General features: G+C 37.8%; 1 protein-coding gene across 1 annotated transcript in view; it reads left to right on the top strand.

Annotated features, from left to right (window-relative positions):
* Positions 1 to 23,758, top strand: part of LRRK2 (leucine rich repeat kinase 2) — a 73,884-nt gene that overhangs the window by 27,857 nt on the left and 22,269 nt on the right. Inside the window, exons 19-34 of the mRNA XM_068401038.1 lie at positions 1,255 to 1,510; positions 1,729 to 1,917; positions 3,350 to 3,471; positions 4,263 to 4,332; positions 4,796 to 5,016; positions 5,527 to 5,777; positions 7,066 to 7,214; positions 9,042 to 9,135; positions 11,018 to 11,204; positions 11,592 to 11,773; positions 12,329 to 12,558; positions 16,840 to 16,967; positions 18,230 to 18,448; positions 21,256 to 21,457; positions 22,101 to 22,189; positions 23,166 to 23,353. Coding sequence (XP_068257139.1) covers positions 1,255 to 1,510; positions 1,729 to 1,917; positions 3,350 to 3,471; positions 4,263 to 4,332; positions 4,796 to 5,016; positions 5,527 to 5,777; positions 7,066 to 7,214; positions 9,042 to 9,135; positions 11,018 to 11,204; positions 11,592 to 11,773; positions 12,329 to 12,558; positions 16,840 to 16,967; positions 18,230 to 18,448; positions 21,256 to 21,457; positions 22,101 to 22,189; positions 23,166 to 23,353 — 2,777 coding nt within the window. The remainder of the gene's footprint in view (positions 1 to 1,254; positions 1,511 to 1,728; positions 1,918 to 3,349; positions 3,472 to 4,262; positions 4,333 to 4,795; positions 5,017 to 5,526; positions 5,778 to 7,065; positions 7,215 to 9,041; positions 9,136 to 11,017; positions 11,205 to 11,591; positions 11,774 to 12,328; positions 12,559 to 16,839; positions 16,968 to 18,229; positions 18,449 to 21,255; positions 21,458 to 22,100; positions 22,190 to 23,165; positions 23,354 to 23,758) is intronic.

Genomic DNA, 23,758 nt, shown 5'->3' with positions numbered 1-23,758 from the left:
ATATAGTTTTATAGCTTTAAAATTTGTCTTTTTGGGATCTTTTCTCTTTTCATGTAAACATATATTTGGCAGAACACAGCAGCAATACCCAGTGCAATCTAACTGTGTCCTGAGTGGTGTTAACCATTGCTATCACGGTGACTTCAGGCTCAGTCTGATGTTCAGTGAAACACCCTTCACTTTATTGAAGCTCATAGGGTCACTGTCACCTAGAATGTGCCCACACTGCCAATTCAGTTCTGGTACAAGTTCACTTTAAAGTCCATACTTTCTGATTGTTTACCCTGTTCACGTGCAGACCTGGGTTCAATCAAGTACTGACTTAGCCTTAGCTTTGGAGTATTTTTGAGGAAGAAGAGTTAAAGAGCCCAGTCTATGAACTGATACTCCAAATTCAGCTCTTTCCGAGCTCTGTGAGGCTGAAGTACAGATGGACTAGCTGGCAGCACTGTGCATAGATAGGTTTCAATGTGCTTAGTCCCACTCTATTCTAGACCTGCAAAGAAGACTTTGCCCAAAATGCCTGCCCTGGAATGGTGGATTTTTTTTTTTACTTTGTGTTGTACTTAACGATGAATATAGTCATCAGTTTTTGTGCTGATTTAACTGTTCTGGTTAGAGTTCTGACTTTCTATCAACACAGCTAAAGTAATATAACATCTTGGAATGCCTGCAGTCACACTAGCTGCAAAGAGCTTTATCCAGACAGTGGCCACATCCAGGGCATCAACTATTTGAAATACATTGGTGCTGCAATGCAGGCTGAGAGACTGGAAGGAGTAAAGCTGACTGAAGCCAGTGGACCTGAGCTCCCTAGCACTAGGCAAGGCCTGATGAGTCTCACCATTGTTGCCTGTTCATCTGATATCCAGATGACATGGCAAAATAACCCCTAAGTGTCTTTTTTCCACTGAACAGATAAATAAATGGAGTTGCCATAGACCACATGCAATAACCGAACTGCATAAATTACTGTTCACTTTTGCCTGGAAATTGTGTGCACTCATGGCAGAAATTACAATTTCAGAACTTAGGCATTTGTTATATTTTGGGCAAAGACTTCAGGAAAATGGGAGTTGGTACTCAGATGGCTTCGGCAGGCATATGCTCTGAGGGGTAGGGAATTGTGTGATGGAAAAAGAGACATGATCCTAAAAATACAGCGAGTCTGAATTTGAGACAGGTCTCTTAATGCAGTCTGAGCTGTTGTTTGAATGCCTCACATAAACTTTTTAAATTGCTTTTCTTTGTTAGGTTTGTGAGAAAGGAAATAATCCTAAATTGGTGGAATTGCTATTAGCCAATGGTGCTCGAGAGCAGGATGTTCGAAGTGCTTTAACCATCAGTATAAAGAGAGGAGATAGCCAAATCATCAGCTTGCTCTTGAAGAAGCTTAGCCTAGATGTCGCCAATAGCAGTATATGTCTTGGAGGATTTGGTATTGGGAGACTAGAACCTTCCTGGCTCATTCCTTTGTTCCCAGATAAACTTACTCCATTAAGAAAACAAAGTGAGTATGTACAGAACTTGCTATACGAAATGTGTTAATATCTCTTGATGGTACTATATAAGTGTTTTAGATCAAGACCTTCAGTTGAGAATCTCTTCATAGCATTCAGCTGGTTATAGAAAGACTGCTAAGCATTGCAAATAAATCAAGTTATTTCTGTATTTTTTTAAAAGCTATTTGGATTTCTTGGATATCTTTTTGGTTTCTTATACATACAGATGCAGGTTCTGCACTGGCAAGAATGGTGCTTAAATTCCAGATGAAGAATATTTCAGAGGATAGATCAAGAGCCTCTTCTGATCTAAACTTCTCTGAAGATGGAGTGGATAAAAACTATGATTGGAATTTTATTTCTGACCCACTAGTGGACAGTGTTTTTCCTTTGAGTGATGATATTGATAGTGAAGGTAATTGTTTTTCTTTTCTTTTTATAATCCAAATCTAGTGTCAGGGCTAGACCATAGCTGTAAATCGGTTGTTTATTTGTATTTGAGGTAAAACACTTCCCATGAAAAAAATACTTTTATCTAAAATGTTGTTTGTGGTAACGTTGGAAAATAGTTTACGATGAGTGAATATGTGATTTATCTACAAAATTAGGACCTTAAAGCATTTTATTCAGTTATCCATTTAAAATTAGTTCTTCATGCATTCAGTTTCTTGTAGAGAGAAAGAGTGGGATTCATCCAACCAGATTTAGATATTGTCTATTTTGATGTCTGTTTCTGATTTTTTCTTGTATGGTGCCTTTATAGTCAGTAGCAAAAAGCAAGTGCTTCAAGAGCACAACTTGTCTCATCATGAAGTCAGGTGTATTGTGATCTAGAAATCCCTATTCCCTGGGTAGTCTGTGAATAAAGTGTGCACAGCTGAGTCTGGTGTAGAGGACTATATTGTTAATAAATAAAGTAGGTGAAACAAGCCCTATCGCAAAGATATCTAATTGATCAGAAAGTGTAAATGACAAGTCTATGTTCGGTCCAACATCAGTTTTGGTAAATCTGAATGCCTTTAACTTATAAAAACCAGCATTTCTGTCTATAATATTGGTAACTTAATAAGAGTAAGTGGCCTTAATTTGCAACATGCCTTTTGTTTGTTCAGATGTCACTGTTGTTTTAGAACTGTTGGATACTTAAAATCATCACAGATGAAGAATTTGAATTTTGGAATCAGAGAATCCTAAGGGATTTTTTTGGTTCTGTTTTGTTCTTTTCCGTTACATCATTCAGCACCATTTTTCATTTCTGTAGGACTGTAGCACAGACATATAATAGGTACTATTTGTTGTCCCACATAGAAAAGTTGTTGTCATATATAAATTATGGTTAAAAAAATACAGGCTTTGATAACAGGAGTGATTTTAGGAGTTTTAAAAGTAGCTTTGAGAAGAGGAACACTAAATGGGTCCAGACAACCCTAAATCACCAAAGCCAGAGTGGCATTTGATGTTCCATTCTCAATAAATGTGGGAGTGCAAATTTGTCTATTAAAATACAAACTTATTCTATTTTAAAAAGTTATTTACACTGCAGTAGCACAAACGTGTTATGAAACATGTATAATAATCCCAACCTGCTGGAAATTTTAAGTGATAAAGCATCAATGTAACAAGCTGCAGGTCATATTTGGAGCATGGCCCAGGCATTCTAAAACACGTGGACAACGTTCTTGGCCTATTGCACACACAATTAACCAGTGAGATCCTGCCAATATTGGTGCTTTTGAAATGTCTCTCTCCTTTGTATGTCAGCATCTATGTTATAGTTGAATTCTGAGCTTCATCTTTCAATACATTTTTTTACTTATTTGTCCTCCTGTGTTATTGTTTTGTACTAGGAAGTGAAGGTTCACTTTTTACAAAAAAGAAGTCCAATTCCATTGCAGTTGCTGACTTATATTGTAGGGAAATGGCATTTCAAAGAGGTTCTCCTACTTTGCCACGACATTCATACTCTGTGGTAAGTCAGGTCCTTATCCATTCCAGGCTTCTTATAAGTCCATCTGTGTTGCCTACAGCAAAATTGTTAATAATCAAGTGTTAGGAAAGGTCATGTAACTGAATGGGCTCTTGTCTCACTGTTGCCATTTAATATTTCCTTCTATTGCTGTGCAATTACTGTACTCCAGATCACTGTACAGATGAGAGTTTATTTCAGCAAAAAATTACAATCAGTAGAAAGTACACGTTCTTGTGAATTGCTCAAATTTCCAGTCTGATGTTCAAAGGCAGGTACAGAAACTGAGGGTTATTCACAAAGACTTAACTAGCCCTTAGTGAAGCTAATCTTCAGAGTGCTGCTGCGATCAATGAAGAGAGACCAATACCATAAGAAGACATAAGAGGACAAATCAGTGGAGTCAAAGTCAGGGTCGTTTGAAAGGAGCTTATCTCTTTCCATTGACTGTAAAAGCAAACTGGAGAGACTGACTTCTGTAGAGAAAGTTATTTTTTGTAATATCCTGCTCCATCCTATCACCCTACCCTAGTGAAAGTCATTTTAGGTTGCCAAAAAATGCACTACTTCCATTGCACTTTATATCTACTGTTCTTTCATATTGCATGGATCAGTAAGTTTTATAAAGATGTGACCTATTCTTATGTTTAGTTGAAATGTACAGTTTATTTGTGTTCCCTCTGGAAGTTCTGATAAAAAGAAACCATAATAAAAAGAAATTTACTGAATTCAGATCATTTCAGATATCTGCATATGTCCATAACTGGTTTTTGTTCTCTTCTGGTATTTTCCAGGGACCTGGCTCAGATTATGAACCACTAATGAAACAAAGAAGAAAATTCTTGCCTTCAGATGAATCCCTCAGTAAGTAAACTGTACAATTTAACACGTATAACAGATTTTTCATCCTTAATCGTTTCACAAGCATAGCCTGCAAAGATTTTAGTTAGATTATATATTTGTTTACAAAGTGGGGGATACATTTTGGAAATACTACAGTGGAGTACAAATAATGCATATATAGGGAATTATTTTTTTCCTGGGCTTCAGAAATAATTTATGTAGAATTAAACAGGCAATGAAATTCCATTAGTCCCTTTATTGGCTTTCAAAAGCTACTTCTGTTGGGCAGTGCATAAACATCCATCTCTTCTCTACTGTCTCATAAATTTCTGTCTCTTCACAGAAGTCTTCCTGGATTTGGATCTTAACCAATATCCAGACATTCACAGTCTTCTGCATCTTTAGATGCCAAGTTGATTGAGCTTAATTTTAATTATGTGATAAGTGAAATCATGCTATTTTTCCCATGTTTTTGTTTTAATAGAAGGCATCTCAAAATTTTCACCACATATAAGACCATCAGACAGTCTTTCTTCATTGATCTCAGAGAAAGAATATATTAAATCACTAGATCTTTCGTCAAATGAGCTGGAGAACATTGATGCCATCAGCCAGAATAGCTGCTTAACTAGTCATCTGGAACATCTTGAGAAACTGGAGCTCCACCAAAATGCTCTTGCAAACATTCCAGAACAACTGTGTGAAGTAATTCTGCATGATTTTATGTGATACAAGTTGAGATTAGTTACAGTAAATTGTTTGTCTCTAACAATGTACCCATAACAATACTACTCATGAATATGGGTATATATTTTTGCATGTTTCATACATTCACTCAATTTTCATTTAGGGCATTTGTGTTCAGCTAGAAATAAAAGTATTTTCATGGAATTGTTTTAAGTCATGTACTGGAGAGAACTGCTTTAGGACATGTTATATTGAGTAACATAACATAAATGGAAGCGAGAACTGCAGGCAATTCATATCTGTTAAATTTTATGAAACTGAGTTAATTAATTTTCAAGAATGCTTTATATTTTATTCTCTAATATAAATGTTATGGGTTACATTGGTACGATTGCTATTTTCTGCTATTTTTCCTAGTGAGAGCAAGATAAGTAAATTAATAAATTTTATAAAATATAACTCAATTTAAAACCTATAAGTTAATATTTTCATTTAACTTTTTAAAAACAAATTATCCTTTTCTTTCAGAACTTGAAATGCCTGACTTACTTGGATTTGCACAGTAACCGATTTACTTCTTTTCCAACTTATTTACTGAAAATGAATTGTATTGCAAATCTTGATATCTCTCGAAATGACATTGGACCTTCCTTTGCGTTGGATCCATACCTCAGATGTCCAACTCTAAAGCAACTTAATCTTTCATACAATCAGCTGGTGTGCACTCCTGAGTTTCTTACGAATGTAGCTGAAAATCTGGAACAGCTATTGCTAGAAGGGTGAGTAGCATTACTAAAAGGACTGTGGCATAACAAATACAACAGAAAATAATATATTTGTCGTCCAGAATGATGACTGTTATAGCATGAAAAGCATTGTTTAGGCAGCAGTGAAACACTGACATTATCTTCCAAATGGGGAAATTGCTACAATTTTCAGTGTTGTGTTACAGAGTACTTGAGAATACCTGTGGGCCTTGATAGAATCTAATGGCATTGCAGTTTTGGTAACATACTAAAGATGTTGTAGTTCAGTGTTTTTTCTACTGCCATACTACTAATCCACAGGATGTGTTGTCTAACGTTCAGCTAGGTTTTCTGTATACAGAATACAGTTTCCACTGTATTTCATATTCAGCAAAGGTTTTTTGGAAGTATGGTTCATGGAATTGCATTTGTTGGTATGGATATGTTTTAAATGACAAAAGCAGAGAAATAAGTAATATTTGTTTACCAGCGCTTTTTATCATATTTGTTACTGAGTGAGATAATTCATACCTATACGGAATTCTTAAGAACGCTATTATTGGTAGCTCTGTAAACTGCAGATACTGTCTCATTCATCTCCCATCATTTATTTTAAATAAGGTGGTGATATTTTTTACACAGAAGTTCACGCAGAATAAAGATAGCAACATATGTAACTAAAGCAAGCAGTATTACATATTAAAATCAAATTTACAAAAGCAATATTTTAAATTCAAAATCCTGTTGCATTTCTTCGTTAGCTTTCTTTTGAACTTTGTTAGCAATATTACCCTTGCAAAACAGTGCTGCATGGTTCTTTTATCTCTGTATTTTCAGGATCTTCGTCTCTTTCTGGTGTTCTTCTTCCCAGAATACACTGTTTGTAATATTATGCACTCATCCTGAATTGTGTCCCCTATATGGAATTCCATTCTTTCTTTTTGTTTAGATTGATAGTAATTCTGTGATTGTAATCCTGCAAACACATATGTTTAGTAAACAGAAGTACGTGCAAATGCAACAGTCCTCTTTGTGTGGGATTGAGCTGTAGTGTGTAATCAGGAAATGACCCCTTGTAGTACATTCTAACATTTGCTCTCCAAATTAATTACAACAATCTTAATATCAGTCATGTTATTCCATGTTGCTACATGTACCAGTATTTTTGCTGACTGGTCAGTCTTTATATAGATAAAAGTCTGATTTTTGGTTTACCAGTGTAAGGATGGCATTGTCAGATCAATACTCTTTATTTTCTCTTTTTAGCTAATAGTTTCTGAATAAAATAAGAATTGTGGTTTTTTTCTTTTTGCCATCATAGAAACAAAATTTCATGCTTATGTTCACCCATATGCTTGAAAGAACTGAAAATTTTAAACATTAGTAAGAACAATATTTCATCCCTTGCTGAGAATGTCTTCATGGGCTGTACAAAACTGGAGCAGTTCAATGCCAAGATGAATGCTCTGGGTAAGTATCTTTGAAAAGAGGATCCACCTTCTAGAAACCATTCCAAGGCACAAAATTCCTCAGCCACCAGCCTTTGGAATCTTGGGAGAACAGAAAAGGAGAATATGCTTGTCCTTGTTTATACAGTTCCTAAGTATCAGCTTTTGATCACTATTGCAATCAGTATACTTTTGATGGGGCTTGATGGACATTTGATCTGACTCAGTGTAACTCATCTTGTTTTTGCGTTTGTAGTGGATTGAGTGTGTTTGAGTGTGTTTGACATACTGCTGGGGAAATTGGCAGAGGAAATTGGTAGAGGAAATTGTTCAAAGTTAGCTTGGAAATCTAGTACTAATACAGGTTTAATACTGTACTGAAATACATATCGTACAAGCATCCTGGCCTGTATCAGAAATAGCGTGGCCAGCAGGACTAAGGAAGTGACTGTCCCCCTGTACTCAGCACTGGTGAGGCTGAACCTTGAATACTGTGTTCAGTTTTGGGCCCTTCACTACAAGAAAAACACTGAGGCGCTGGAACAAGTCCAAAGAAGGGCAATGAAGCTGGTGAAGGGTCTGGAGCACAAGTCTTACGAGGAGCGGCTGAGAGAACTGGGGTTGTTTAGTCCGGAGAAAAGGAGGCTGAGGGGAGACTTTATCGCTCTCTACAACTACATAAAAGGAGGTTGTAGTGAGGTGGGTGTCGGTCTCTTTTCCCGAGTAACACGTGATAGGTCAAGAGGAAACGGCCTCAAGTTGTGCCAGGGGAGGTTTAGATCAGGTATTAGGAAAAATTTCTTCACTGAAAGGGTTGTCAAGCATTGAAACAGGCTGCCCAGGGAAGTGGTATAGTCACCATCCCTGGAGGTATTTAAGAGACGTATAGATATGGTGCTTAGGGACATGGTTTAGTGGTGGACTTGGCAGTGCCAGGTTAATGGTTGGACTTTATGATCTTAAGGGTCTTTTCTAACCTAAATGATTCTATGATTCTAAGTATTGCCACACTATATCCAGCATTGTCTTCTGAATAAGACAGAATGTTTTATTCACTTTCCTGAACGCAGGTGTCATTTGAGATGCCCTGAAGTATCCCACATGACTTACAGCTTCTGGTCCAGAAAAAGCAGGTCTTCCATAGCTCCCCTGTTGTATCTCCAAGCCGTGTGCAGATAGCTCAGGTACCATAGGGCAGATCACCTTCACTAGAACCCAATGTTTAAGCAATTGAATGGAGTTCAGAATGTGTTTCAGTGGCTTAGCATATTTTATGCAAAGGTGTCAAAATTAATTTACCTATGAAAAATACAAATTACATAAATGAGTTTTTAATGATGCTGCAGAGTTCAGAAGTTACTGTCAGAATTTATTTCTGTCTTCCAAGACATAAAATCTTCCATTTTGAAATTATTGTCACAGTATTTCCGAAGTAGCTCTTATACCTGCATTAAACATAACTGAACCATTAGAGTAATTTTTATATGCATAAAAAACCCACCACTCACTGGATGAATTATGGGAATGTTATGTATACTGGCCATACAGTAAAGTTTAAGTAAGATTGTTTCAGTGTTTAATGCCAATATGATATGAAGTATAATAATATGTAAAGTGATAAAAGCCAATACATTAACTTGGTTCTAAACTTCTTTCATTTTGGGAGTTTAGTTTTAAATAAGCTTTAAAAAAAAGATTCCGATTCTGCCTTTAGTAGCTTGTACAGACCTGTGTATAGAAGATGATAGACTGACCTTTTAGTCTATCTTTGATTTTAGAAAATTCCAGTCTTAAAAATACTATAAACAGTTCTGAGAAGTAATAGGATTAACCTCTTTTTCTACTCTAGAAACAATACCTGACTTGTCATCCAGCATAACAAGCTTAAAATTATCCCAAAATCATTTTATTAATGTTCCGGAAACAATTCTTCTTCTACCACAGTAAGTTATTATTTTATTTATTAAAATTAATGTCAAGTTCTTGATGAAGAAAATCTGATGGCAAGACATTTGTTAAGCAGAAGATTCTTCATGTTTTACTGATTTTCAGGAAATCTTCTCTAATAGGTTAAATCCAAACTTAGTAGCTTTTAACTGAGACAAATCAGTCACATTTTATTCATTATTTTGAGAAATTCTGTTCCTCAGATTCAAATCATTGTTACTGAATATAATTGTTTGACTGCTGAAGCTGACAATTCTTGCTGAGAAGACCACAATGAATTTATTATTTTCTTGAAACTAACAGTAAAAAGATACTGGCAATTTTCCTGTTTCAAGAAGTTCTGCAGCCTTTTGCACAAAGTTACTGAGATTAGTTTTTCACTTCCTAAATATCACAAGATATTTATTCTCAAAGAATGACACTTCCTCTAGATGGAATTGTGATAAAAATGCATGTGACATTTATTTTGCTATACCTTCAAAGAATTACTCATGTGAAAATCAGACTTCAGCTTTTTTTTATAGAAGTTACTGACCTTAACAGGTTACTAGAATCAGATTGTAGAAGGAGTGCTTGGAGAGGATGATCAGATCAGTTATCTGATAGATGTGGGTAGATGTAAGTGCTGATGCCACCATGGGAAGGGCAGATCCACAGATTTGTGAACTTACATTAATCAAATTAACATAGAACACATCATTATTAACATGATTAACACTGTTTCAGCATGCTAACATTTACATTCACCGCAGCAAATCTAATGGATTTGTTGAAAAAGATGCAGCTTTCAGATTCTGCATCTCCCAGCCCAGACAAATCAATAAGGAGTTGCATGGATCTTTTGCATGCTTCATGTTCCACAGTAGCATAAACAGCATATTTGTCCAACAGCTGACTTACAGAAATGGAATGTTCTTTTTTATGTAGTTCTTAAATACATGTGTCGTTGAATTATATAATTCATGCACATACATGTATTTACAAACATATATTCATAGAAACATTCTGATGGAAGAGTGAGGTGTCCATACCATCTGATCTTAGTCTCGTAAGTTAGGAGCAAGAAAGAGCACAGTTCAGGTCACCTAGTGAGGCTCCATAGTTTATTAGTGGAATCTTGGGTTCTAGAAAGTTGGTAATACCAGGGGGTTCCCCATTGCTTTTTTTTTAAATTTGAAATTTATAAAAAAGCACATGAAAATAAATAGTAGTGTTATGTTAGATTGCAATTAACTTTTTAAATACATTTATTCTATTCAGTTAGACATTGCACGTAACAGGGTACTCCATGGTCCAGCACTCACTTGTAACTGGAATCCTGAGCTAAACTCTATTCTCTGTTACCTGGGTATAAATGTATATTAACTATACTGGTTACAGTTGAATTACTGAATATTTGCACTACAGGAGTGCGAACCATATTTATCTGTGTCTTCTACTAATCTGAACAGACCCATGCATGTCTGCAAATCATAGAAAGACGAAGGAAGTGGACTATTATCACAATATGTACACTTACTTAAAGTGACTCTTTAATTTACTATCTGAAACATATACACACAGTGCAGTGTGGATGTTTATTTTCATGATCAGGCAATATCATTTACAGACAAATACATTAAAAGAATATTATACTGAATCAATCATATGTATTTTCTTATAATTTTTTCTGAGGTAATGAAGACCTACTTATAAAATCTTAATTACTTTTGCTCGTAGTAGTGATTCTCTATCTTCTTCTATCTACATTCCTGTCAGAAAAATGTCCTGATATCTAATCCATTTGTTTATTTATTAAAAATTAATACAGTTCCAGTTAATCTCAGTTTTGGGTTTTTTTTATTTGCTAACCTCTCTTTTTCATTTTCATGTTTTTAGTTTGCGATCAGTAGATTTAAGCCAAAACAAGATCATAAGCCTGCCTGGACCAATGCACTGGAAGTCATTAAACTTAAGGGAGCTGTTATTTAATCATAATCAAATAGATGCCTTGGACTTGAGTGAAAAGGCATGTGCGTGGTCTAGGCTAGAAAAGCTACACCTGTCCCACAACAAGTTAAAGGAGGTAAAGTGTAAGATTCTACTTAAAGAAAATGAAGTCACTTTTCAATTGAATGCAGTTTTTCAATGTTCATTTGATTTTCATGTCACCTCACATATAATTGTAAATTTTATTAGTAAAATGTTATGTAAGTGCAAATAGTACTTCCTGTGAATGAAGATCACCATATTCTATTAAGCTTTTCTGTCTGGAATGTGTCATATAATCAGTTTGTATAATGAATTCATCGTGAGGTCCTTTGTCTATTAGTGTGGGATATTAGGCCTGTTTATTAAAAAAATTTAAACTACAGTGGTGAAAATAATACCTAGTTTTGTTAAATATTTAGTGTACTCATGCTCGTACATTTTTTTTAACGTTTAGTTGCCCATTAAATGATCTTTTATTTAGATTCCTCCTCAGATTGGCTTCCTAGAGAACTTGACTTCTCTGGATGTAAGTCATAACCCCGATTTGAGATTCTTTCCAGATGAAATGGGAAGACTGTCCAAAATCTGGGATCTTCCTTTGGAAGGACTCCATCTTAATTTAGACTTCAAACATGTGGGATACAAAGCCAGAGACATTATCAGGTTTGTTGCCCTGTTCTTGAATATTCTTGTTTTGCGTTCTTGGGATATGCAGTAAGCATTAAGAAAACAACATATCCTTTTGAAAAGACGTGCTGGTTTGTCGTATGAAATCCAGCATGCTACTCTATGGAAGGTATCATATCGTGTCATATATCATATCATATCATATCTTATCATATCATATCATATCAAGACACACACTATAACCTAAAATAGGTTATAGTAATTTAGACTACTTCTTGAATTTCATGCTTCTATAAACCATGCAATAAATGGTCCTTACCAATTATTTCTAATATGTTTATTGTGTTCCCAAGTGCATTGCACAGAGCACATTTTTGGGTAATCACAAAACAAAAAAAAAGACACATTCTGAATTAAGCTTTAACTTTCAAATCAGAAATTAAAATAAACTGTTAAAATCACAGTCATATCAAAGAGATATTGAAGATTTAAAGAAAATTTATGGCTTTAGATTTTTGCTTGGTCTTCAGTTCTGTTGGTATTTTTCTTTATTATACACTTGTGTGAATTCTGCAAACTTTTTTATGCCAGATTTCTTCAACAACGACTGAAGAAGGCTGTACCTTATAACAGAATGAAGCTTATGATTGTTGGAAACACTGGCAGTGGGAAAACTACCCTGCTACAACAACTAATGAAATGCAAACGAACAGAATTGGGCTGTCCAAAAGCTACAGTAGGCATTGATGTAAAAGACTGGATCATTCAAGGGAAGGGCAAAATGAAGAAAGAGCTTATATTAAATGTGTGGGATTTTGGAGGTATTTCAAGAGCTTATTGTCCTTTACTATTGTCTTTTCTAACACATTAGTGCATTACTTATTCTTAGAGTCAGACTGTGAAATTTCAAATTGTTGACAGCAGAATCATGCAAACTTACACCAAAAGTCAAGTGACCACTTATAAATTATTGAATTCTGTAAAATGGCAGCTAATCCCTCAAATTTAATACAAAGCCTCAGGAAAAAAATTTAATACAAAGCCCCTTGTACTGGGGCACAAGTTGTTTTCTCCTCCCTCCTTCCATTTTCAGGTGATGACGTGGGATGGAATAGTAGGATTCTCTCTATAAATGCCTGGCTACGAGACTGGTGCTACAGGCAGGGCTTTGGGTTCTTTGATAATGGCTGGTTTTATAAGACACCAGGCGTGACGGTAATACATGGGAAAGGTTTATGTCGTAGGGGCAAAAGGGTTCTGGGACAGGAATTAGCAGGGCTCATTCGGAGAGCTTTAAACTAGATTCGAAGGGGGATGGGGTAGTAGCTGGGCTTGCACCACTGGGGCAACGCTCTAGTGTTGAGGTAGACCAGGAGGCCTCCCATCCCCCTGGGGTGAAATCAGTGTGCCCAGCTCGCTCCCTGAAATGCCTGTACACCAATGCACGCAGCATGGGGAATAAACAGGAGGAGTTGGAAATCCGTGTTCGGTCGGGGGGCTATGATCTAGTGGCAATTACAGAGACTTGGTGGGACGCCTCGCATGACTGGAATGTGGTCATGGATGGCTATGTCCTGTTCAGGAAAGACAGGCCACTAAGGAGAGGTGGTGGAGTTGCTCTTTAGGTGAGTGAGCAGCTAGAATGTATTGAGTTCTGTCCAGAGGCGGATCAGGAGCGAGTTGAGAGTTTGTGGGTGCGAATTAAGGGGCAGGCTGGCAGGGGTGATACTGTTGTGGGTGTCTATTACAGGCCACCAGATCAGGATGAGGAAGGTGATGAGGCCTTCTACAGGCAGCTGAGAGCAGTCTCTCAATTACAGGGCCTGGTTGTCATGGGGGATTTCAACTACCCTGATATTTGCTGGGAGGCCTACTCAGCCAGCCATCCTCAGTCCAGGAGGTTCCTCCAGTGCATTGATGATAACTTTCTGATGCAAATGGTGGATGAGCCAACTAGGAGAGGAGCGCTGCTGGATCTTATCCTCACTAACAAGGAGGGTCTGGTTGAAGCGGTGAAGGTTGAGGGCAGCCTTGGTTGTAGTGACCATGAGATGGTAGAGTTCAGGATCTCATGTGGCAGGAACAGAATAGCTAGCAGAATCACAACCCTCGACTTCAGTAGGGCCAACTTTGGCCTTTTCAAGCAATTGCTAGGGGAAATCCCATGGGACAGGGTACTAGAAGGTAAGGGGGCCCAAGATAGTTGGTTAGTATTCAAGGACTGCTTCTTCCGAGCTCAAGATCAGAGCATCCCAACAGGTAGGAAGTCAAGGAAGGGTACCAGGAGACCTGCATGGTTAAACAGGGAACTGCTGGGCAAACTCAAGTGGAAGAAGAGGGTGTACAGATCATGGAAGGAGGGGCTGGCCACTTGGGAGGAATATAAGTCTGTTGTCAGAGGATGTAGGGAGGCAACTAGGAAAGCTAAGCTTCTTGGAATTAAACCTTGCAAGAGAGGTCAAGGACAACAGAAAGAGCTTCTTCAAATACATTGCAGGTAAAGCCAACACTAGAGGCAATGTAGGCCCACTGATGAATGAGGTGGGGGCCCTGGAGACAGAGGATAAAAAGAAGGCGGAGTTACTGAATGCCTTCTTTGCCTCTGTCTATACTGCTGGAGGCTGTCCTGAGGAGCCCCGGACCTCTGAGGCCTCAGAAGAAGTCAGGATAGAGGAGGAATCTGTCTTGGTTGATGAGGGCTGGGTCAGGGACCAATTAAGCAATCTGGACGTCCATAAATCCATGGGCCCTGATGGGATGCACCCACGGGTGCTGAGGGAGCTGGCGGAAGTCATTGCTAGGCCACTGTCCATCATCTTTGCTAAGTCGTGGGCAACGGGAGAGGTGCCTGAGGACTGGAGGAAAGCGAATGTCACTCCAGTCTTCAAAAAGGGCAAGAAGAAGGACCCGGGTAACTATAGACCGATCAGCCTCACCTCCATCCCCGGAAAGGTGATGGAACAACTTGTCCTTGGTGCTGTCTCTAGGCACATCAAGGATAGGGGGATCATTAGGGGCACTCAACATGGCTTCACCAAGGGGAAGTCATGCTTAACCAACTTGATAGCCTTTTATGAGGACATAACCCAGTGGATAGATGATGGTGAAGCTGTGGATGTGGTCTATCTTGATTTCAGTAAAGCGTTTGACACGGTCTCCCCCAGCATCCTCGCAGCTAAACTGAGGAAGTGTGGTCTGGATGATCGGGTAGTGAGGTGGATTGTGAACTGGCTGAAGGAAAGAAGCCAGAGAGTGGTGGTCAATGGGACAGAGTCCAGTTGGAGGCCTGTGTCTAGCGGAGTCCCTCAAGGGTCAGTACTGGGACCAGTTCTATTCAATATATTCCTTAATGACTTGGATGAGGGAATAGAGTGCACTGTCAGCAAGTTCGCTGATGACACCAAACTGGGAGGAGTGGCTGACGCACCGGAAGGCTGCGCAGCCATTCAGAAGGACCTAGACAGGCTGGAGAGTTGGGCGGGGAGAAACTTAATGAAATATAACAAGGGCAAATGTAGAGTCCTGCATCTGGGCAAGAACAACCCCATGTATGAGTACAAGTTGGGGGCAGACCTGTTGGAGAGCAGCGTAGGGGAAAGGGACCTGGGGGTCCTAGTGGACAGCAGGATGACCATGAGCCAGCAGTGTGCCCTTGTGGCCAAGAAGGCCAATGGCATCCTGGGGTGTAGTAGAAGGGGTGTGGTTAGCAGGTCAAGAGAGGTTCTCCTCCCCCTCTGCTCTGCCCTGGTGAGGCCGCATCTGGAATATTGTGTCCAGTTCTGGGCCCCTCAGTTCAAGAAGGACAGGGAACTGCTAGAGAGAGTCCAGCGCAGAGCCACAAAGATGATTAAGGGAGTGGAACATCTCCCTTATGAGGAGAGGCTGAGGGAGCTGGGTCTCTTTAGCTTAGAGAAGAGGAGACTGAGGGGTGACCTCATTAATGTTTATAAATATGGAAAGAGCAAGTGTCATGAGGATGGAGCCAGGCTCTTCTCAGTGACTTCCCTTGACAGGGCAAGGGGCAATGGGTGCAAGCTGGAACACAGGAGGTTCTGCATAAATATGAGGAAAACTTCTTTACGGTGAGGGTGACCGAACACTGGAACAGGCTGCCCAGAGAGGTTGTGGAGTCTCCTTCTCTGGAGACATTCAAAACCCGCCTGGACGCGTTCCTGTGTGATATGGTCTAGGCAATCCTGCTCCGGCAGGGGGATTGGCCTAGATGATCTTTCGAGGTCCCTTCCAATCCGTAACATTCTCTGATTCTGTGAATTTCTCATCACCAAATGTGGTCTGACTGCTCCTTTCAACCGTAGCACTCTAGAACTGTCATTTCAGAATAGTAAGAAGCTGCTTGTAATCAGAAGAATCATCTTCTACTCAGAGTAATTCTGTTTCTCCCTTTTATAATCTGTGTCTCCCTAGGCGCAACAGTATCACTATTTCATAAGGTCACAAAAAACAAAGCACTTAGGAGAAGGCTTTGAACTTTGGGTTTTTGGAAAACTTTCTAAGTTTGGGAGACTCCAGAAGCACTTCTAAAATTCAGGGTTTTTTTAGGCTATAGAAAAGTTATTTTTAAACATCTGTGATCATTTAAATACAGTCTGTATCACAATGGATAAGCACAGAAGAGCAGTATTCAAGCTGAATGTCCAGCTTCAATTGTGATTTTAAGTGCTTAATCAGGTGAACTTAGGAGTCTTATTTTGAAGTTGCCGAAAGGATAGGAGAAAGGGAGGGAAGAAGGAAGGAAGGGAAGGAAGGAGTGAGGGAGAAGCTGAACATTGGAGTTTTCAAAGAATCATGACCTTTCAGGTTGTCTTTGCAGCAACCACATTTATCCAGTTGTTGAATCTTCCACTTCTTGATTTAAAAATAGGTTACATATTTCAACACTACACTTCAGTCAATGAGCTACCACAGAGTACCTACCTGATATTCATAGCTATTACAGGTTTCCTGTCAATTTAGATAATTTTCTGTAAGTATTAATTTCGTTTGTAGATTAGTGATCTGAGAATAAGTGCTCTGCTGGCTTTTTGTGATCTGAAGATGTTTAATGAGGGAAGTACTAAACAGTGGAAGTTTTTTATCATTAGGACAAGAAGAGTTCTACAGTACCCATCCTCATTTTATGACCCAAAGAGCTTTATATCTTGCTGTTTATGATCTCAGCAAAGGACAAGCAGAGGTGGATGCTATGAAGCCGTGGCTTTTTAACATCAAGGTAAGCCATAGATACATACAGAATGGAATTCCACTTTCCAGGGAGCTGTTGGTGAACAGGAAATTAACCACAAATATTTTCAGAGATGGGAAAAGGAAAGAAGCTCTTCAGCAAATAAAAATAGTAAGATGAAACAAGAGCTGAAATACATCATATATTGGATATGAAAGTATTTGGAGACATACAAAGACATGATAAGCATCATTTTGTACTTAAAATGGTACAAAGTAATGTACAAAAGAATAGTTTGTATGTTCTGGCAATATTTTGAATTGACTGATAAAAATAAGAAAGGGGTAGTATTAAAGGGATAGCAAGTTAAACCTGCTTTTTCTTGTATGCTGTTGTAAATTCTGGGGAAATCAGAATTTGACTAATTTAAAACTGACTAGATGCAGGTTTGAAATCATGCTGTTAAGTGTATGCTTTGCATCCTGTTGTTAATAGGAGTTATTCCAGGACTGTGGTAGGGAAGTTGGTCTAAGAATCTACCTATATATTTTTGTTTTGCTCTAAGTGTTTTATTTACATTTCATGGAATCACCCCATGGTGAGCATTTCTTGTCTTTTCCTTTTGTATGACAGTTAGCCATGGCTGGGCAATGCAATTGCATAAAGATTTTGTATACCGAGCCTGTTTGTTAAACTTGTCTTTTTCACTCGTTTCACCTTGAGCAGTGATACAGGACAGGGGGTTACATTCTGTTTAGTGTGGATGAAGACCATTACTAATGTGTTCTCCTTTGCTATGCAGTACTTGCTGGTGTTTCATTGCTGCACTGTTCTGATGACAACTAGCAGAATACCCTTTGCTTTTCCATTTGGTTGGGCATTTTTAATTAAAAATACAGTCATCCCTCTATTTTACTGACAATGTTATTAATCTGCAAAATATGAAATCCAGATCTACACCACTTCCTTTTAGAAAAAGCTGATTTTTTTAATATTTCTATTTTGAAATAGACTGCTCTCTGTATGTTAAAAAAAAATATTTCGTATTTATAAGCTGATGCCTTTCTACTGCCTTATCCAGTCAAGGCTTTTATATGGGATTGCAGTTTAAACTTACTCTGAATAAAGACATGAAATAGCATGTCAGATTTCAAACTTATTTAAAAGAGGTATACTTAAAGAGGGAGAAACAGTTGCTTTTTTAATTGTTTTGATTGTTTTGACTAAATTGCTCACATTTTACGTGGATATAAAAAAATAATGTCAACATTCACTGATGAGTTAATCAACTATGTGGATCTTACTGACAGGCTCGAGCTTCAACATCCCCCGTCATTCTTGTTGGCACTCATTTAGATGTTTCTGATGAAATGCAACGTAAGGCCTGCATGAGTAAAATTACGAGAGAGCTGTTGAATAAGCGAGGCTTCCCAGCAATCCAAGGTTATCACTTTGTGAATGCTACGGAAGAATCCGATTCCATTATCAGACTTCGGAAAATCATAATAAAGGAGAGTCTTCACTTCAAGGTAAGCTACATGCTGTTCGTAATGTTGAAAACATCCTAGTTTAGTTAAGTAAATACATTTTAAAACAGTAATTAAACACATAAATACATTTTTAGTGTGCTAGCAAACTCATCTTGCCTTGGATAAAATGTTACACACAGCAAAATAATGAAGGCAAATCACCAGTTTTGTTTTCATTTCATTTTCTACCAAAAAAATCAACTTAGTAAAAATCTCAGCTAAGTTTTATTTTCAAACACTAGAGCCGTAAACAGAATATTAATTAAAAATAGGCCATCTTTTTCTTAGAAGAAAATCTGTCAAAAACTGTTTTTTTGTTGGATGGCAACATGTAATTGCAATAATAAGTATTAACAAGATTTCAGGGGGCCAGGAAATAAGATTTTCTGATTTCTGAAAGCCAGCTAATTCTCCATTCACTGATTTCATTTTGCATAGTGTGAAACTATTTCTAGAAAGAGGAAAATTAATTAAAGCATGAAAAGAAGATCCCTTGGACTGAGTGTTCCTCCTAAATTGGAGAATACGCACTCGTAGTTCTGTTGTCTCCAAAGTCATTGCTACCACAGTATGAAGAGACTAGCCCAGGCATGGAGCTGATAGGAAGATAGGATCCAATCTGCAGCAAAAAGAATATACATTTTTAGATTTTTTTATTTATACATTATCAATCATGTTGTCGCAGGAGAAGAGTCAGAGATCACTCAAACAGATCTGAGCTAGTAGTTAGTTTATTGAGTTCTAATCAGTAAATTTAGGTTTGTGAAATATGTAATAAGTACAGGTGGATTGGTGGTCAGTACTCTACTATTTACTACAGTTAAAGTTGATATGGGATACAAAGATTATCGCGTAAGCTCACTATACGTATCTTAAATGTTACATGCATGCAAAAAATGTCACTTACCCACCCATCAAGGTCTGGTGTCAGGTAAGGGACCTCTCAGCTTCGAGGGGTAACCTTAAGAGGCGTCCCTACTCAAGGGGAGATCCCCGCCACGCAGCCAGCTGCTACGGAGGGAGAGCTCAGTGGACCCTGATGGCTGCAGATATTTATAGTGGTTGATTCATAGTTAGATTTTCTGCTGTGTTAATGCAGTTTCAGCCACTTATCAGCCCAGCCTCCAGTCAAACTGATTTTTTGGTTTTGGTGCCGTGTTCTCACTGATAGCCTCAGTGAGAACTATCTCACAATAGGACAGGAGTAATATCCTATAGGATTAACTTCAGTTAGGCTTACTTGCTGAGCATCTGCCTGGACCAAAGGTCAGTTACTTCAAACAGGAGTGCATCCATCACACATGTATAGTGTCATAATGTGTTAAAGAGAAAAGGTGATGTCCTGTGCTACTGAACTCAATGGCAGAACTTCATAAATCATAGCAGAGCCCAAATTTCCAAGCCCAAATTACTGCTTGGAAGATTTTATAAAGCAAATGCTGTATTTATGACCAGCCTCACACTGGTGTTATTACAAATGAAAGAGGGTGCATACCTCTTGTTTCTCTCTCAGAAACTACTGGCTTAGCCACATCCATAATTTGCCTAACTTCATTCCACAGTTCAAGGAATAGCTACTCAGTGCTAAGTGTTAGTGAGGTGGCCTGTTCACATGGAATGGATTAATTCCACTTCTCATACATCCAGTAGGCATGAATAGAGCTGGTGTTTGTAAAGGTATATGTAGCCCTGTATCTCACCATGCTTCTTCAACACTCAGGAGAAGTTCTGCTTTTTTAAAACATTTGACTCTTAGGTACCTAAAAATTGTTCCTGTAACATCCACCTCTCTTGCAATTATGACTTAAACCAATGTTTAAACTTCTACGGAAATGTAAGGTAGCCTAAAGGAAATTAGATAGTTTCCATAAATAATTAATTCCATAAATAATGTAGACGCTTTGTGAAAGGAGTGTTACAAAGTACCTGCTTAGAAGTTAGACAAAGCGAGTTAAGTATTCAACATTGTCATCAAGTGCTCTGAGTCTTTGAAATTATACAAGGTACTAATCACATTTCACATTTTTGACACATAAAAATGCTAAAGTGCATTGGTCCTCTCAAATCTGCTCTTTGAGAGGAAGATTACAAACTAAGAAGCCAATTTGGAAATGTTGGGAAAATTGTTTCCCGTTTTCTCAAAAAAAATGACTAGCTCAGCACCCATGGAGAATGAAAAACCTGGTCGGGTGCTAGCTAATACCAAAGGTCAAAGGATGTGTCCAGGAAGGAACTCAGGGTCAGGAAACAGGGGAAAAGCACCCGACTGTGTTTCCCTTAAGTGTCACTAACCTCGCCAAATTTATTTCTTCCTCTCCTCTTGTCCACTAACTATCAGCAGTGGAGACTTTGAATTGAGCTACTGCCCTTTTCCACCCAGTTTATCTAAACACGTGTCTACAGCTATTACAGATTACAAGAGGTATCCTTTTTTTTATTCATTTGCCTATTGTCTTGTGTTAACCTGACATCATCTGTTCATACAGTGAATATTTCCCTTTTACTTCAAATCAAAGCTTCTCTTTGAACTTCTCAGAAGACATCATTATTTATTTTTTATGTGCATGTAATATGGAAATATTTTCTTCTTTGAGTATTCATTTGTAGAAAGACATTCATAATATAATTCTGAAAGAAGAATTAGTTACATCTAACTTTCAGAAGCCATGTAAGTCAATAAATGAGTGTTTCTGTTCCTTCTTGCTGCTGCTGTTGAGTGGACATACCCACCTTACATCTTAGTATTATTGTCTGCATTTCACATGAATAAATTAAGACATTTAAGATTCTTATTCTTAATTATACAGATCAGAGATCAGCCAGTCGTTGGTCAGCTAATTCCTGACAGCTACCTGGAGCTGGAGAAGAGAATTTTGCTGGAACGGAAAAATGTCCCAGTTGAATTTCCTGTGATCGATCAGAAACGCTTACTGGAACTGGTACAAGAAAGCCAGTTACAATTGGATGAAAACGAACTCCCTCACGCAATTCACTTTCTGAATGAATCAGGTAAAATATTATTTTCAATGTATGTTTGTTAGCACTTTGTTGCAAATCTACAGCAGACAGACCTGTAGGCATTTTTAAATGTCGCACAAGGTTGCCACAAAGTGTTGAGCTGAAAAGCTTAAGCTTGGGTAACATTTTGGGTAACATTCATTTGATAATCCAGGTTGTTATGTCATAAAGGAATTCCATTATATAAAGGATCACTACTGTAACAATTTATATATCTCACCGCTCTTTGAAAACTTCATACCTGCTGGTTAGACAGCACAGTTTCTGAAGAAAGATGCAATTGCTATTAATAGCTCGAGTAAAACAGTGGTTAGGTGAATATATATGTAACAGCTTATCTTAGTGCTGTACAGACTTCATAAGATTAAATAATAAACCACACAGAGCATAGCTGCTTGGCAAAAATCCAAGTCAGATTACAAATCTAACAAGACATCTGAAGATAAAGGTAAAGCTGAACAAATGATGATTGCATTCTGCTTGCCTGAGATATTGACATAAATTCGATATCTGTATTTATTATTCAAATTGCTTATGTCAAGTCACATAAGAAAAACAGCCCAGTGTAGGGTGTTTATTTTGCCTAATATGGAGCTTGAGCAATGCATTGCTAATTACAGTATTCTTTGCACAGGTGTACTCCTTCATTTTCAAGACCCAGCACTACAGCTGAGAGATCTGTATTTTGTAGATCCTAAGTGGCTGTGTAAAATCATGGCACAGGTTAGATCTGATTACTTTTTGTATCTACATTCATGGAACTTTTGCCCCTGTCTCAAACCACTGTAACTTATTAGTGATTCTTCTTCACCATTTCATTACCGTTTCGTGATCTAGAATTTTCTCAGGGTCCAGATTGGTTTACCTGGCTCTTTCTGTTTCCTTTCTAGACAACTGTCTGTCTCAGTGGTTCTATGTTCTTATGCTGTAATGTCCAATATCATGTAAACTACACCGGACACAAAAGTACATGTAGAATAGAAAAACCCCAGGGATGCAAAGTAATCCTGCAATATGTTGTGATAGGTTGAAGTGAAAGCTGAAACTTTGGATTGAAGTAGTAAGAATGGGGGAAGAATGGTCATTGTATGCTTGGTACTGATGGCAGAGGAAAGTGAGTGATAGGGATTCACGTGTTGGGACGGGAGAGTAGCAGACTTGACTGCTTAAGTGAAACCATCATTGATATGTTGATCTAGAAACACTCTCAAAATTTTTTATATCTATTCAGATTTCCTAACCTCTGAAACTTTACCTTTCATTCAGTGCAGGAAATGGAATGGCAAAAATGTAAGTTTGAACCTTTAAAGCTGCTGGGTTTAAAGTGGGAAAAGACCTAGGAGATAATGTTGTCAATACCGGTATGCTTGTGTGAAATGCTGATATGAAAAATCACTGTACATAGGGTTCTTTCAGAGAACACTTTCACAAATTAACTTGTAGAATAAATTTCCATATAATGTAGAACAGTGAAAGCTACTGAAGTATGGTAGCACACTAGTGGCTTGGACAGGTTAGATTTTTTCACTGCTATCTTCTTGCTGGCTAGCATTCTGGAAATGTTTGGTTTCACTGTGAAATTCAGTCCATTTTTTCCCCTAAATAATAGGCTACCAAATATTTTAGGGAACAAAGTTTGCCAGGAGAATGCAATATCATGATGACTGTACACCTGAAATTGTTTGACTTTTTTTGAAAGATTCTGACTGTGAAAGTGGAAGGCTTTTCTAAATATCCTAAGGGAATTGTAAAGCGTTCAGATGTGGAAAAATTCCTTTTAAAGAAGAGCAAATTTCCCAAAATCTACATGTCACAATACTTTAAGCTTCTGGAAAAGTTTCAGATTGCTTTGCCATTAGGAGAGGATCAACTACTAATCCCAAGCAGGTAAGCAAAGAGCTAAACCCACAAATGAGAGCCATAGAGATCAATCAAAATAAACACTACCCATCAGGCTAACTAATTTAACTGACCATCAAAGCAATTTGGTATATGAAAGCATGATATATACTTAGTACACTACATTTTAGTAAATGCGTTCACAGACATGTTAAGTTGATCTTGTAGCAGGTAAAGCTTACATCATATTAGCGTGATGGGTAAATGGAATCTATAAATGATAAAATGCTTTATGAGGATAATATTTCTTTTACAGTTACCATGCTTTGAGACTACAGCAGGAAGATTATAATTCAGCTTTACATCGCTGTGTGCCAGCATTACAGATATTTATTGCAATATAAAAGATAACCATGAATTTCTATAGCCTATTTGCTTGGAGTGAGAACTACA

This window comes from Nyctibius grandis, chromosome 5, assembly GCF_013368605.1.
Source record: "Nyctibius grandis isolate bNycGra1 chromosome 5, bNycGra1.pri, whole genome shotgun sequence".
Taxonomy (NCBI): domain Eukaryota; kingdom Metazoa; phylum Chordata; class Aves; order Nyctibiiformes; family Nyctibiidae; genus Nyctibius; species Nyctibius grandis.
The sequence above is the reverse complement of the archived record's forward strand: the minus strand, read 5'-3'. Positions and strand labels throughout refer to the sequence as shown.